Source organism: Lissotriton vulgaris, chromosome 9 (assembly GCF_964263255.1).
Source record: "Lissotriton vulgaris chromosome 9, aLisVul1.2, whole genome shotgun sequence".
In the NCBI taxonomy this organism is placed as follows: Eukaryota; Metazoa; Chordata; class Amphibia; order Caudata; family Salamandridae; genus Lissotriton; species Lissotriton vulgaris.
This window is the reverse complement of record NC_141697.1, coordinates 265,496,969-265,514,595: the sequence shown is the minus strand read 5'-3', so window position 1 is coordinate 265,514,595 and position 17,627 is coordinate 265,496,969. Positions and strand designations below refer to the sequence as shown.

The 17,627-nt window shown below is 44.7% G+C and overlaps 1 protein-coding gene across 1 annotated transcript in view; it reads left to right on the top strand.

Moving 5' to 3' along the window:
- The first annotated feature begins 390 nt into the window (after positions 1–390).
- Positions 391–17,627, top strand: part of TGFB3 (transforming growth factor beta 3) — a 137,242-nt gene continuing 120,005 nt past the window's right edge. Inside the window, exon 1 of the mRNA XM_086937531.1 lies at positions 391–2,295. Within this exon, the coding sequence (XP_086793657.1) occupies positions 1,881–2,295 (415 nt within the window). The 5' untranslated portion in view covers positions 391–1,880. The remainder of the gene's footprint in view (positions 2,296–17,627) is intronic.

Below are 17,627 nucleotides of genomic sequence, written 5' to 3'. Positions count from 1 at the left end.
GTTCTGTGTTGTATATATTTTCTCTGCCGGATTTTACCTCAAAGAACCGAGAGACACACTATCCCTCCTTGGAAAGTACCACCAGCCCGGGAGCTGGCACCAAGGAAAGAAAGACAGCACGGGGGATCACTCCCCTCGTCGGCAGGGAACCCCGTCACCCCTGAGGATCTGTCCAAGGTCCACCATCAACTCACTGGGGAACTCCAACGTTAACAGACTAATCAACAACACAGAACAGCCTTGGAAAACACTAAGAAGGAACCCGAGACCAGGGAGTAAACATGAAAACCACCAAACCCCTAACATAACGGAGGTAGTCCAAGACCACCAAGGAACCAACAAGACTCCCTGAGCAACCCTAAATCCACACAGTCACCACAGGACCAGCAGAACCCTCCCAATCCCACAATCACTTCACGCCATCAAGTAACCCCAGTCTGAGTACACATCCCAGGACAGCTGAGCAACCACAATCCCAGCGAGCCCTCCCAAAACTACAAGAAACATCACAACCCTAAGAACACTTTGAAATTGCAAGGCAACTGAACTATTCCAACAAAGAACCACTCGACCACCAAACAATCCCAGATACAGCCAGAGCTCCTTCCTGCTCAGGATTTCTAAAGAATCCCAAACACACTTGATCAATCCTATAAGCAAGTCTACGAGAAACCTAACAACACAAGCCAAGACCACCAAGGAATTCAAAATCCAGCAAGAAAATGTAAGACCACTAAGGCGCCCCAAATCCCCTAGTATCCTCAAAACGACTTTTAAACGTCCTGGACCAGAGGAACCTCTGTGATGACCAAACAATCAAGGTCCAAGGAAGACCACGCGGGTCACTGAGAAACACCCAGACTACTGTGGTACCTTTAGGCCCCTTCAGATCATCCAGGAACTTCGTTCCACTGAGGATTATCCCGGGAGCCAGAGAAAGCCTACTGGGCGATTGAAATAACTTCCAGGGCAGCACTTGGTCATTCATACCTTTGAGGGATCGCAATAGACACCAAAGGCTCCTGGGTTAATGGGGAACTTTCATTCGACAAACACACCCCACTGAAAGAAAGGGCCAGCGAGATCTGCAGCCACTACTTGCTGGATTATCTGTGGGTGCATGTCACACCACCTCATGGAGCTGTAGACGAACAACACTGCTTGTAAGGGGCAGTAATGACAAAAGCAATTTGCACGATGGCTGGTTCTGGGTGGCCCAACCTGGCTTTGTGCCAGAGAGGTGCAGGCACAATCCAACGAGCTACTGCTGGTGAAACAGAGGGCCTCTGTGACTTCTTTACATCCAGCCTGCTCTCTGCCTCTTTTCTCCAGGTCTAGGCAAGGGTACCAGAGCCCCGGCAGCAGCACTGTCTCGGATTCATCCAAGACCGACCTCACAGAAAGTATTTGTCTCTGATAGCACCTGCATCAATTGGCCTTCATCAGCCATGCCTCCATGTTGCGAATGAAGGGGCAGGAGTATTGAGCCTGCACTGTTTTCTTCGCTTGAAGACCCCTTTGCACCCAGAGATGGTCAGTCCTCCCAGGAAGGGTCTGCTTTGCTAGCAGCCCTCCATGCACCTCCTGGCCAGACACCCTTCCCCACAGGTTCCCAGCTGCTTGGGCGCCACAGAGCCTGCAGCAGCCCCCCCTGGCTGTTGGGCACCACTCATCCTCCTAGGACCACAGCATTCTTGGAGGCCTCCGACTCTGCACCACCGGTGCCTGGCCACTAGGAACCAGCTATCCCACTAGAGAATCCACACACCTGGAGGTCATCAACCCTACTTCCGCTCTGATTGGCTGTTGCTCTACCAGTCCAGCTCTGATCCTAACACTTCTGGGGGGCTTTAATTCTCCACCGGCCTCCAGCTCCACCAATGAGGATGCCCTGGCACTGCGGGCCACTGGCCTTCTTTCGACACTGGCACGCCTCACCCATGAAGATGCCCTGGCACCAAGCCCTGCTTGCCCTGGTGCTCCTGGACGTGCTCGCCCGCTGCTGCGCCCTCTCCACCTGCACCACCATGGACCTCGAGCAGATCAAGCGGAAGCGGGTGGAAGCCATCCGGGGGCAGATCCTGAGCAAACTGCGGCTGACCAGCCCGCCGGAGGCCCTGGCGGACACGCAGGTGCCCCCGCACGTGCTGGCGCTCTACAACAGCACCCGGGACCTCCTGGACGAGGTGGAGGCCGACGAGGAGCGTCACTGTGCTGCCCAGCAAACCTCCGAGAGCGACTACTATGCCAAGGAGGTCTACAAGTTTGACGTGATCCAGAGCCACTCCGAGCACAGTAAGACTCTTCCTCATACCCTCGCCAGCGTCACTTCTTTCTTCTCGCCTTCATCCCTTTCATTTTTCCTTACCTCCTCTTTCTTATTTGACTCATATTTTCCTTTTCTTTCCTTTCCCCTCCCTTCTTTTTTTCTTCCTCTCCACTTTTCTCTTGTTTTTCTTTTCACCTCTTTCCCTTATTTCTTCATTTCACCATTTCTCTGCCTTCTTTCTTCTTCTTCCTCTTCATTCTATTACCTCTTTCCACATCTTCTTTATCCCTTCTTTTCACCTCTTCCATCCTTTTATTCATTTTCTTTCCTTCTGTCTTCCGTCCTAAATTCTTATGTTCATAATTTCTTAGTTTCTTTCTTCTCTATGCCCACTTCCTTTTCTTTTCATTCTTTCACATCTTTCTTTCTAAATCTTTCTTATTTTCATCTTTCTTTATTTTTCTTTCCATTTTGCTTCCTTCTGATTTGGCTTTACTTTGTTGTCTTGCCTCCTTTCTTCCTTCGTTCCATATTTCATTTTCTTTGTTCTTTACAACTTCTCATTCTCCCCTCCTTCTTTCCTTTGTTTTTCCTTTCCTTTTTTTTTACCAATGTACTTTTTTCTTTCTTCACTTACTTCTGCCTTCCGGATTCACTTTGCTCATTCTTTCTGCATTTCTCTCCTCCTTTGCTTTCCTTAACATTGTTTTCACCAACTACCTTAATGTAGAGTCCACAAAGGGAAGCTGGAAGCAAGTGCTGTTATCTCTTCCTTGATAGTTTTTGCAAATCGCAGACATAAATACGCATTCGAGAGGCTGGCTAAAACGAAGGTAGATAAGTAACATAACTTGTAATTTGGAAAAGCAATAATCAATAGCATTGACATGTTTTTTTCTACAGCACAAACCTAGCTCCAAGGAGTAGCAGATAGCTTTACAGAGAGGTTTTCCTAGGAATGTGCATTTGCGGTTTCTTGTGATAACTATTATTACCCTACAGGGGGCTTAAAGGTCATCTGTTGCTCATCATTGGTTGGCTTCATTGTGACTTTCATTTGCATGCTTCTTATTCGTCAGCTTCTATGGGCTTCCTTCCTCTTCCTGTGTTTGTCCCTCCCCTGGAGCATGGACACATTCATTACCTGTGTTTTTCCACTACTCACTTTTTCAGGTTACTTTTTCTTTTTGTTTAAGTACTCTGTGAGAGTGTGTGTTTTTCAGCTGTCTCCTTGATGTACTATTTTCTTTCATCAGTCCTACAAGTTGTCCATGCGCTTGCCTCTCTGCGCAACCCACCATTGTCAATGTGCTTACCCTCCGCCATTCCCAGGGGCGTAGCTTGGCAGGTAAGATTTAGGAGGAGTAAGCTTCAGATTTCCCAACAATTACGCAGACATAAAATGTTAAAAATACAGTATAGAAGCAGCAAGACACGAGGAGGGGCTTTAAAAGGCAGTGGAAAGACAGGAATGCGGATGTTAGGGTTACTTAAAACACAATAGTTTTCAAACTACAACGTTTTAAGGCAGAGACGAGAGAGAGTGTTTGTTTTTGTCAGTGCGGACATGTAAAAATCCAGGTTGATCCACCTCACCATACCCTACTGAAAGCACCTATACCCAACTATTTACTACAGAATACATTTTGTACATGGCAGGTGTAACACACCAAATACTCTCACTAAAGCAACGCCCCTGCCTTTCCTGCCCACCCTCTGTTGTCAGTGTCCATATGGCTGAATCCAGCCTGTCCCGACCACCCGCTGTAGTCTGTGTGGTTCCATCGCTCTACTCCTACCCACTTTCTGCTGCCCACGTGGTTGCCCTACCCCTCCCATCCACTCTCTGTTGTCCGTGTGCTTGCCCTTGTCCATTGCACCCATTCTCCATTGTCCATGTGCTTGCCCCAGCCCGTCCCGCTGACCATCCATTGTCTGTCTGCTTGCCCTTAGCACCTACCACTCACCCTCCATTGTCCGTCTGCTTACATGCACCCTCTGATGCCAACCCCTCCAGTCTGCCAGTTTTGCCTCTGTGTGCATCCATCCCCTCTCGCATATCCTTCTCTCCCTCCCTCCCTTCATGTTGCCTCAGGGGAGCACTCGGCTAAAAAAAATAAAGTGCTATGACGTGAACAGCACTAATGCATGCAAAACACTGGCAAAGCCAATAGCTCTCGTGGTTTTGGAGAGACCTGTTGGCTTTGCCAATGCTTGTTTACGATAGGAGTGGCAGCTGAAGCACAAAGGGCTCTACATAAAAGATTACATTTTCTACTTTGTAATGTGTCTGGTGGCGATAGAACTCCGGAGCATTACAGAAGCTACGCTACATCTGGCTATATGGCGTACCCGAGCTCTGTCTAAACTCTTCTGGTGTTTGCTTGTGTTGGTTGTTTCTTAGTGGTTGTTTTTGTTAGAATCTATGTTAGCCGATTATAAGCATATCTTTGCAGCGTTGGATCTTTGTGATAGATCATTTATTGTTAAGTAGCAGTTGAATAGAGCACAATTAATAGGTTTTCATTAATGTATTCTCGTTCATTGTGGGCTGTGGGAACAATGCAATCAATGGAAACTTGATATCAGCTGATGATCTTTAAGATAGGACAAACCATTGAATAACATTGGATGTCCCCTGTAATGTGAACCTACAAGGAAAGGACAAGACACCTGTATGCACTATTGTCTACTTACTGAATGACTTGCCAACATATTAAACAGGACAATTAATACAACTAAAGGCTGCTGCGAGGTTTATATGGCTGTAATTGATAACTATCTCTTACACAAATGCACTATGTTTGTGGGTGGAAAAGATACTTGTGATTTTCAAAAGGTAAATATTATTTTAGTGTTGTTTAAACATCTCCTTGTGTGATATCTAGTTTGCTTATTGTTCTGGATAGCGCTTTCACAGAGAGAAAACCCATTCAGAGCACTGATAAAACATAGCATGAACCGAAGCTCTGAGATCCCCAATAGAAAATGCACTGGGGTGCAAAGGCACCCATTTTAATTCGTCAATTAACATGCATTTAACATGGCTGCTGAGTTCCAAAATAAGATGTTAGCATAGTGGCGGATAGCTTCTTATATCAGCATTTGCATTTCTTAAATCATGCTTTATTGCATAGCAGTTATAATTACATGATATATATGCACGCATCATGTTGGATATATTTTGATTGATTGATTTGCTTGATTAGAACCAGAACTGTGTTGCAGCGGCAGATATGGTAGACTCGGCTGTGTGGTTATGAATGTGCACATGCACTGTATACATATACTAAACATGTTCATATAATACATATATTGTAAAGTTTTGCTTCTGCCTTGATGGAAATAAAACAATTGGTGAAGGCGGTGATAACGTTGTGACATGCCTCTCTGACTAGAAGTAGCATTTAACATGACTGATCATCAAGACTTGCTGCATCACCTCCGTCATTTGTACTCCATAGCCCATCACCAGCATAGTTGTAAGGATATTGTGCCATCCTTCCACCTTCAAGGGAGGGCTGTGTGGGAGTCCGGCACAACAGTAGGTGAAATCAGGGAGGGAGCACCAACTCCATGCAGGTGGCAGAGGGTCCTGGGGGCGCCAGGGCAAGTGATACATCCCAAACCACAACCTGGAAACACAAGGGTGGCAGGAGGAGTGGCGAGCGGGGGGCGGGTCAGGGAGGCTTCAGACTGCAGAGGGAAGGTTCATGAAGAGTAACTTTTGATATATGTATTTATTTAGAGTTTGTATAGAGGGATATGTTTCTCCTTCTGGTTACTTCAGACGGCTAGTTTCTGTGTACTTGTGCCTCATGTCAACTTTGTCTCTTCTGTGATTAGTGGCTGCACCATCTTTGCATTGTTTGTGCCCACAAATTCAAGAGGTTATCAGGGTTAGACGTCCTTAACAGACATTCCACTGAACATACACCGATCTGGGTGGAGCCCAGGCCCTCAAAGATCAAACAGCTGTACAGTCAATAAAATGAAGCTTGCCAGTTACTGTTGGGCACGTGGTTTTTGACAATGCTATATAAACACTGGACATTTATGGTTTCTTCAAACTAATTTTAAATTAATCTTTCTGCCAGTGATATAGCTCACTAACGTCCCTGCTGCAGAGCTTTGTGTGCAACTGGAAAGCTGAAGCGTTGAATTCCATTAAAATAGATCTAGGCTTTTATCCTTCCACGGTTGATAAATTAAGGATTTTAGGATTGGACGACAGAAAAACTTTAAATAATAATCCATGCTTTCACTGGTGTGGTGTATGTGTGTGGGTGGTATGGTTTCCATCCTTAGTAAACAGACCTCTTGACCAGCAAGCTGGCAGGGCATCTTTTTCTTACAGCCAGTCAAATTCAGAGATGGTGCAAACTTGAAGTCCTAATGTAAATGTGATTGGATTTATATAGCACTTACTAACTACCCCTGACGATACATTGACACGCTTTAATGGCAAGTAGCATGCTTCTCCAGAACACAGGGTTAGTGGTTAATCTCGTGGTTATTGCGATTAGTCGTGCCCTCAAGAAAACATTACATGCTGTTAATCCAGTTACTTTATGATAGATCCTATAATATCAGTTAGGTGTGCTCATTACTGGGGACTGTGTGGTTTCAGGTGAATGGTTGGCGAGATCGATAGGCTGCTGGAGAGTAGTTAACGTTACATTACAGTACTAGAGTTTTAAAGAGGAGAGGTTGTGATCTATGAAATCAGGTTTCAGTCAAGTGCAGATTTACAGTAAGAAGGATTGAGGCAGACAGGCATGCGATTGAGATGAGGCTGTACTCTGAAATAGAAGCATGCAGAGGATGAAAGATAAGGAGAGGGTCACTCTGCAGAGGAATCAAGCAGGAGTAAGTCAAGGGCCCTTTTTTATGCAGGGCTTTTGAAGTGTAGTGGGAGACCTCTTTCTGAGTTAGCCAGCATTCAGAGAATGTAAGCTTTAGAAAGAAACAACATTATAAATATTCCTCTATATCCGGGGCAGAACTCTTAAACAACTGATTCAGAGTGTACACATCATTTAATCATTAAAAGCCTTAGTCTGTGCCCCAAGCCTAGGACAGCCCTTTTAAACATAGTCTGGAGTATCCCAGCCTTGGTACCGGGTCTGTAAGCAGCAGAAAGGAAGTTGGCACAGATAAAAAGAAAAGATCTCTTTTAAAGATCTTCAGGCTTATTTACAAGCTCCTTGCGCCGCCAGTGCGTCCCTTTTCAATATGGGAAAGTGACACACCGGAGGTGAAAAGGAGTTGTAAATAAGCTCCCTTGTGTAAATTATAGGGTTTTGTCACCCACTCACTAAAAAAGGGAGTTATTTGGCGGAGAGCGTCTTGTCAGTGCACAGTCAGATGTATACATTGGTGGCGCCTAATCCCATTCATGTTTGTGTTGTGTGTGTTTGTGTATGTGGCTTTTGTAGTATATGCATTGTACTTATAAGCGAGGCAGAGTGATGAAGGCCTGTGGGTTTCATTTAAGAAGTCTAGGGCCTGATCCTGTGCACAAGCTGGGGGTGATGTTGTTTTCCCAGACTGTGGAAGTGCGCCAGGAAGCAGGAGAGAGGAGACCTAGACAGTGTCTTTTGATTAGGTCCTTCCTGTAGCAGTGCCAATTGATAGTTGATGTGGATGAAGGGGCTGCAGCCTGTTGCTCAGAGTGAGAAGGATCTTTTAGGTAAAACCATCCTTTTGTCTATTTCCCGATCAATGTCTTTGTGGCTGTTCATAGCCAGGTGCAGATAGTTCACACCTCTTTGTGCCTCTGTTGTGGGTGCCCCAAGCTGGAGATTACCCTGCTGTGTAGGTAGTAAGTGGTAAAAGACCTCTCCTGGTTCTACATCTTGGCACCCCTCTAACCGTGACAAGTGGCATCTCTCTAAACCTAAGTAGCGGTAAAACAGGTTCATTACATACATCCTGCCCTTCAATAACGCTCCCTTCACAAGTAATGTGAACTCTTGTTACCACATGGCTTTCAGTTGTAATACCACTCTGCACGAATGCAAGTGTTACAGGGTATGATATTACTGGGACGTAGTACTGCGCCTGCTAATACTACACCTGGTATTTCCGTTTGCTTATCCATTCCCAATTTCCATCTGCAGATAGCAGGTGAAATGTATGAGTGGAAGAGAGCCTGGTATTTGGGGAAAACGTGCAATAAAGGGCCCAGTGGCACTGAGTCCCATATGTTATTCAATCCAGGCCTCATAGTTAAAGTGGCCAATAAGTAGGACCCTTTAATTGCACTTCCAGGCCCGTATTATTACCACTCCATGTACCTGCAGCTGTTAAAGAGGGCCTAAGATGGCTGTTGTGATCCTTTCCAGGCAAGGAGCTTCCACTAATGGAGATAGAGGATTAAATAGCCTTTTGCCCGAGATGGAATCACTAGCAGCCTGTGACTGAGCCTGACCTGGCTTGGCTGTCCGTCAGGTGGCTATCAAGATGGTAAAGTCAGTTAAGCATGTGCTCCTGATGTCAATAGAAAGGACAAAAACAAGCAGCTGTTGGTACAACCACACATTTTTGCTTTCCCCTCAAAAATTCCTGTTGGATTTTCTTCATTTTAGGCTGTATTTGAGTGGTCCCTGGACTAAGCAGCCACCTGACCACTAACTTTGGTACATCTCAGGGGCACATTTGTTGTCTCTTGGGCTGGAGGGAACGGTGTGTGTGTTATTAAATGGAAGGTGGCTGCTGCCACAGAACAATAGGGCGAGCACAACCCATCACTTCCTCAGAGAGGCTGTATGGCAGGAATATAAAACATTCCCACCAGATCAGCTTCTTGATATGTGCCTGCTGAGTGCCACATAACATCATTACATGTTGGGAGTCTGATCTGCCCAGTAACAGCCTGATTTTTCCACAGCTGTCTGGGAGGCAGTCCTGGAATCTAGCCACACCCTGACTGGCTGGTGCCCAAGACGTTGAACAGTGCATTTATTATGACTGGCAATGGGCAACTACCCAACTACTTAGGACTGGAAACAAAAACTGCAACCGCTCTCCAGCAAACTGAAGAAATTTACTTTGACAAGACTTGCTTCAATCTGTCCAAGTTCCTTCCTAGGCACCGGGAGCCCTGAGCTGCTGGCCTCCCCTAGGAGTCAAAGCTTGAAGCTCTTGACCAAGGGTCTGCAGCTCTACCTGCTGCTGTCCTGGCTTGGGAGCTCCAGCCAGCCCAAGGAGTTCAGCGAAGCAAACCCAAACTACCCAGACTCGCCCCAGATTTCTCACCAACTACAGAAGGAGGGCTGGCCTTATCCTTTCATCAAATACAGGTGAGCAATTCCCAGGAGCAGGGAGTCTGCCTGGTGAGCATGATCCCTGTGCTTCAACATTGGCTGCCTGCGTGCACTCCAGTACTGGCTAGTCTACATCCAGATTTGGATAACCATGAGCCAAGCACCAGCCTTTGGCGTGAGCCCCGGAAGTGTCCCGGAGCCATACTTGGAGTTGTTCCTGCGCGTCTGTGCAGCGATCTAGCACCTGATTACTACATAAGGTCACTGGATGCGGAGTTCATGAATAGACTTTGAAGTTCCTTTGTGTGGCCTGTCCTCTTGAGTTCAACCAGCTCTTTGGTATTAGAATATGAGCCAGTCCTTATTGTCTCATCTTCAAAAGTGACTGCATTGCTGACCAGAAACATTGACCTATGTTGCTACTGTGAATGTGGCCTCAGATATTCAAGGTCCTCAACCAGAAAACTTCCTTGGTTTGGGGGTCAATGGGGCTCTTGCTTTGGGAGTTTGTTTTTGAAAAAAGTTAAACTTAGTAAAAGTTTGACGCCATCCGTCATGTTTGACGAGCCATCCGTCATACTTTTACCACTTTTACAAGAGCCATCCTGACAATGTTTCCTGCAAATGTTAAGATATGTCTGCATGTCCGGCTGGTATCTCTAAATTTGAGGGAAGGGATGCCCATCAGGGCAATGGAGTAATTTATTCCATTATCCTGATGGATATTACTTTGTCCTCCAAATTTTAAATCCGGCCCTAAATTCATTTTGGTGCGTTTCGTTTTGCACTACAGATTTTGCTTATATTGTCCATCTCTGCAAACATACCGACTCTTTCATGTGAAAGAGCAAGACACCAAGGATTGAAGGAGTTTATGAGAAGGGTGATGGTGTATCCACCTATTATAAGGAATAAAATATCCCCTGCTGTACATCAAAAGGGTATTACAAGTCACTCTGGAGTTCCATGGCCTTATAATGGAACTTAGCCTTCTTCTTTGTCCCTCTATTTGGTCCTTGAACTGCTTGATGACTTTCAATATGTTTACAAGGTATGGAAGGGGGTACTTTATCCTGTATATAACTATTTGCACAAAGAACCTCCCACTATCCCCATTTTTCATGGCTTACAACAGTTCTATAATTTTAGGGTGTTTATTAAAGAGTTATGTATTTTCGCTCCATTTCTTATGCACTATGCTTTGACTGCATGGCCAACTTTCAATCGCACAGGACCCTGAGCATGCCAGTTCAGAACACATGCCACTCTTCTTTCATACTGTTAGGTGGTCTGGGTCTTCATGGAAATACTGCTTCGCCATCTTCGGGGTACCTCCTGTCGCTAGCATTTATGCCCATTGCAGATCTTTATTTTTGAGGACCCCAGCCAGAAGTGATGCGCATGCGCAATTTGGCCGCTGAGTCACTTGCATGCCAGAACGGTATGGACTGCAGCTCTTAACTGATATCACGAAAGGATGCCACAAGGCAGTGTGAGTTATAGTCAAGTTTACCGCCAGAAGGGATGGGCCGGCAGCTCGATCACCAGCCGGACCAACTCTCGCTCTGGAGCTCCAGGCAATAGTCCAATAACAGCATTCTAAGAGCAAATGGAAAGTGCAATTAAGGCCGAAGAGCATAGTAATGGAATACCCAGAATAGTCATTGTGCAATTCTTAAGGTAGGCACTACAATAACCCCAGCGCCTTGAGACCCTCACGGGTAAGTAGTGCGCTTTACAAATGTTATTGATTGATTGAATAACTTTGAAGATAACTCACTCCCACTTACTCTCTCTGCCGTTTCCAATCGCTGCACCCACACCCAGGGTTGAATTGGCAAAGCGGGCAGTCAGCTGCCGTCCTTTGGGACGGTGCCAGAGTGTTAGCTGTGGGCCTTTTTCTTGAGGGAAACCACCCACAATGTCCCACTAGCCACCCAGCCCCTCCGTGTCTACCTGCCTAGGCCACTGTCATATGGGGCCGATGTGGGCCGGTGGGCTGCTCGTAGGCCCACAGTGCTGTGCTTAGAGGTGGGGGGCTGGGGTGCGTGAGCACGCAGCAGCATCTTTGAGATGCTTATTTTGTGGCTGTAGTTGGGCCATCTTCACCTTGGCCTACACCCAGGGCAGAGGTCTTCAATGTGTGGTGTGCGACTCCCAGGGGGGGCCGTGGAGTCCTGGGAAGGGGGTCACAAATTCCCCAGCCTCACTTGTCACTGCAATCCAAAACGTCTGCTTTCCTTTTGCAAAAAGACAGCGCCCTGGGAGGGCTAATTTAGATCCTTATCAGCTGCTTGCCTGAATGAAATACAAATCACTCCAAGCATTGTGATGGCAAAGATTTGTTTTTTTGTTTTTAATTCAAGATATTTTATTACATGATTATATATATATATATGTCACTGAAAAAACCATAGGTTATAGACCATATATAGTTAGGAATTAGCATTTACAAAACCTTATTTTACTCACATAAAACCATTGAAATTCGCATATATAGTTAGTTGCACTAACTATATATCGCGCACCCGCAATCCACTGCTGATGATGTCACATATTACATCATTCATGACATGGTCAGTGACATCACTGATGACATCACCGATGACATCTCAAATGACATCACTGTTGACATTACTGATGACCTCTCAAATGACATCACTGATGACATCACTGATGACGTCTCAAATGACATCACTGACGACATCTCAAATGACATCACTGATGACATCACTGATGACATCTCATTTGACATTACTGATCACATCACTGATGACATCATTCATGTGATTATACGATGAACCTCTTCAGACTCTAATATAACCTTAGATACACTCAGTGTAAACAGACACTCACAGACTGTCACTCATCCATGGAGTTACTCACACACCTAGTCAGTCATGCAAAGAATCAATCACACCTCCATTTCCTCAACTATACAGTTATACACACCTTACTTATTCAAACATATACTAACACATATTTACTCTCTTATACAATCCCTGATACAAATTCACAATGATCCATACAGCCACTCACACATTCACTGGCTCTTATGCACAGTTATTTATATATGTTGACTCTCACATGTACTGTCTTTTACATATGTACTTACTTTGACATGTAGCACTGAGAAATCCATTCACTCACCAATACACTCAAGCACACAGTCAACCGCCCATACAGCTGTTTCCACATGCACTTTTGAACCCATACATCTAGTGAATCAACTGCTCACACATCTATGCACAGAGTCATACACCTCCCAGCCACCCACACACACACTCAGTCTCCCATACAAATACTTGGGCAACCAATCAATAACCCATATAGTTACTCATATAGCTACTGATCAACACATGCAGCAGTTTACAGAACAACAGACATAATGATGCACAAATTAAGACAGTTTAGTCACTAACCCATGCACTCAGTGAGACACATTTAATCACTCACTCATACAGTCAGTCATGCACCTACTAAATCCTTCATCCAGACACTTATACATCCACTCATTCTTCAATATGTGACATATTTTAACTTTACAGAAACATACAGTCACTGGATGTTGTCATCAGTGATGTCATCAGTGATGTCATTTGAGATGTCATCAGTGATGTCACTGACCATGTCATGAATGATGTAATATGTGACATGATCAGCAGTGGATTGCGGGTGCGCGATATATAGTTACTGCAACTAACTATATATGCGAATTTCAATGGTTTTGTGTGAGTAAAATAAGGTTTTGTAAATGCTAATTCCTAACTATATATGGTCTATAAACTATGGTTTTTTCAGTGAATTTTCAAGGTTTTGTAAATGCTAATTCCTAACTATATATGGTCTATAACCTATGGTTTTTTCAGTGAATTTCAATGTTTTTTTAATAGCAAATATCAAAAGCTGTAAAATGTATTCTTCTGTTAAAGGAAAAATATATTTTATATGTATTTAATGTAATTTTTTTATGTATATAAATTTTTTGAGGGAACGAATTTATCAACTATCATGCTGAAGAAGAGTGTGGGGAAAAAAAAACAAAGAGGAGGACTAAGAGGAAAGAACAATCAGTTCAAAAATACAATTGCTTTAAAGCATGAAGTGCTTTTCCACACATTTACATTTAAATAACCCATATTAGAACATACAAAATATCTACAGAGGAGACGGTGTACATTGAATTTTAGACTCTTCATTGGTACCTACATGTTGGTACTTACATCACCCACACAACACAACAGCTCTATTCAGAGCTACCCTACCTCAAAGCACTCTAAAATATTATTTTACTATTTCCCTTGGTTTTCCCCTTGTTATGCTTTCCGGAACGCTACCCGGTGCGCGGACCGGGCGCTAACCGTGCGAAAATTTGAAAAAAAATTGTTTTTTTTTTACATATATGGGCCTCCTCAGCCACCCTCAGAAAACCTAGGGGGTCAGGATATGTCTCCCGTGCCCCCTTATACCCATTCCAAACATTGTTTATCCTCCATCTTGTGACCAAATTCGTCCAAAACACAAGATGGCGGACTCCCGTTACGCTACCGGTGAGCTACCCGGTTCGCGTACCGGGTAGCGCTTCCACAGCCCCCACATCAATCCTAGGGGGTCAGGAGGGGTCTACCTTGCCCCCTTTCATTCATTTCCCCCTTCGTTTATTTCCACCTCTTGTCTCTCGATCCTACCGAGAGACAAGATGGCGGCCGCTCCGGACTGTTTAGAATGTTGACAGTCACCGAGAGCCAATCCGCTTCTCCTCGCGAAGTTCCGTTACGCGTCTGGTACGCGAACCGGGGCGCTAACCGGGACGCTGTCACAGATATATATATATATATTTTTGAACGTTAATTTCTCAAAATCCACTGGAGCACATATCTTGAGACCTAGCAAAGGCACATCGGGCAAACAGTCTCTACAATTTTGCCAAGTTTCATAGAAATCCATTCAGCCGTTCGAGCTAAAAGTGAGTCCAACCGCCCTATGGAAAACTCAATGTTAAAAACACGTTTTGGGACCCCCCCTTTTTCTCGGCCCCTGCTTGACGAAACCCCCCCAAACTTTCAGGGGACGCTCAGAAACAAAATGTGCCATTTTCCTGAAAATTTCAGCCAATTCCGTCCATCAACGCCAAAGTTATTCAACATAGAATTTTCAGAAATCCCTATTCAAAAAAATCCTAACTATATATACCTACTGGCGACCGCCAGTAGGTAATATATATACAGTACAGTACCAGTATAGTGAGGGTAAAGCATGTAAGTTCAGACACCGTTGGGGTTACAATAGGCGTGACATCAATGGTTAATGGTCTGTTAGGCAGCTGTTCCTCGATCAAAAGTTTGGCGTACCAAGTTACACTTAGTGTTGTTTTACCCTCCAGAAAAGAAAAAGAAGGTAAGAAGACGACAGTGGAAGTGTAAAGAGTTAACAACTGGGCTGGGAAGTGCTTGATTTTAATTGTAGCTGCATTTACACAGCCCTTAGTACCCCTAAAAGGCGTTGAAGAGACAGTTATGTAAAACAGGAATTGCATTACACACGATCTGGTATTACTAAAATCTAGATTTTGGAGGCACCATTTTATCGTAAAACTATTTGCACGTTTTGCAACATTCTATCTTACACTGTATGTAATGCAAGTATAAAATAATGGCTTACATATTCACAGTGCTTTCTGTCACAGACTGTGACCTCGTAGCAGTAAACACATATTCTCCACTGCACCAATCAAGATTTAATTCTGTGGCTCTCTGGTTACACACAGAACTCTGAAGTGCATTAACTAATAGAGGTTTCATTATGTACTACAATGCATTTCCCACTGAGTAACAACTTTTTAAATTAATTTTTCATTCACGCTGCCCATTATTTTATAAGGTGATACCTGATGGTGAAAGGCCTAAAAAAGTACAGAATATTTGGGGCGCTTATTTATGAGAGGCTTGCTTCGCCAGAGCATCCCTTTTTTGATGCTCCAGTGGTGTAAGCGTCTCAACCATACCTATGAGGTGGTGCAAAGTCACCCTGCATGTCTTTGCATTGCCTCACAGATATGGAGTAAGACATAGCAGCGCAAGTCACTGCGTTGCCTCACTCTGCGTCAAATAGGTGTTCCATGCAACACACATGGATTTTGATGTTGCCCCATGTTTACAAGATCATGTAAACCTGGGGCTGCTCCAGAAACATACACCACCCCAGTGGAGGCTTAACGAGGAGAAATGTTTTCATTTCTCCTTGTTTTTGCTCTTTCCATGTGTGCTGCATTCTGCAGCTCACATAGAAAGAAGAAAACGCCTCTTGGGATTGTTTTTGTGAATGAAGGTGTTCCTTCCTGTACAAAAACAATCCTGCCTATGTTGGTGCTAGGCAGCAATTAGTTCACCAACGAGAGGGAAAAGGACAGGAATTTCATAAATACGGTGCATTCATTCCCTTTCACATTGGCATAGAGCTGCGCAGCAAGACGACTTGCGGCGCTGCCCTACGCCAATTCTTCATAAATGTGGCCCTTTGTTTTTAGCCACACCTTTGACTACACCCCCACGCTCACTGACCTTTGATTTGCTAAACACTGTTTAATGTTATTTCCCCACCGTACAAAATGATTTGCTGTGGGAATTGGAAGCGTTTAAGGTTGTCGATGGTTGTCGATGATGAGGAGTACCAGGTTCTAGAAATTTTTGTCAGATGGGGGTCCTTACGCCTAAAAAAGTTTGACATGGGGGTCTTGGCATCAAAAAGTTTGAAGACCTCTGCCCTAGGGTGACCAGACCTTGAGGACCAAAAACCGGGACATACTTAGCACAGTGAACTATGGAGTAGCATCAAGGAGCTGCCCACAAATTGCAAGACAGAAAGAGAACCGTGTTATTACTTTTCTCTTTATTTTAACGGCGTCTAAAAGGCTTCTTTGGGTAATAAAGTCTTATTAGCAGTGGAAATAGGTTATTATACACTACTGGTAATATTATTAACAACAAATGGCAAAACCAATAGGTCTAGGCTATGCCAATTTTTGGCTTTGTCAATGTTTTAGTCATATTGTGCAGCATCACAACTGCTGTGCTGCATGCCTGAAATTGGCAAAACAAAAACCACTGTGTCCTCGTCGTAGTGCTTTTTAGGTCGAGTTTACTCGAACCTATTGCTGTCAATCCAAAAGCTGACTTTTTACGATGCGGATTTTCAAAAGTTCACGTGAAACCCAATCATGTGACCTGCTCTCATGCACGAGCCTTCCTCCAGCCAGCAGCCTTTCTCCCTTCACAGCCATCTGTTCCTCTCTCCCCGCCCCCCCGCCGTCACTTATTCACGGCCGCAGGCCGTCCTAATTGCTTTTTTTTTCAGCCTGGCTACTTCTAAGGGTTTCATTTCCTGGCTACTTCAAGGGTTTCATTTCGCGGCCGATTTTCGTTTCTAATGCTGCCGCTAATGCTTGTTTTATCTCCCCTCTTCCCCTCTCCGTCCCATTCCTTGCCCGTGACACAACAACTATCTGCTTTTCAGCAAGGAGACATCTTTATCTTCAAACCCGCCCCCCCATTCTTCTTCCTCGCCTTCTGCCCTTGCGCGCTAAGTGGTCTGCGGCCCTGCACATTAAAGCTTCTTAGAGCAAGCAGCGTTGGTCCATCACCCGCCCCTGCAACCCTCGCTAGCAAAAACAATATCACGTAATATTACATTACAAATTAAAAAGAAAATTTACGCTCATTAACACTGGTAGAATGATAACACAGAGCAGCCTTGCAGATAAATGCTATTTTAGTATAAACATATTTCGTTCGGTGCTTTATACAAGCGTGCACTGCAGTCTCGTGTGAGTGATTGCGCAACAGAACAGGGTCTCAAATTGTTAGCGTGGTCCTTTCATGTTGCTTCTTGGAGCCGCTTTATTACTTTTGTACTGCTCCTTACACCTACTGATCAACGTCTGTCTGTGATAGAGGTCCCACGCCTGTGACTTTGTGTAGAGGATAGTTTGGTAAATAGCGCAGTTGCATTCCACCACCCTTCCGCAAACTATATTGCCTGCACCCCCGCCCTTGGTGTGATCGCTAGTGCCCCGGAGCAGCTGCAAGCAACGC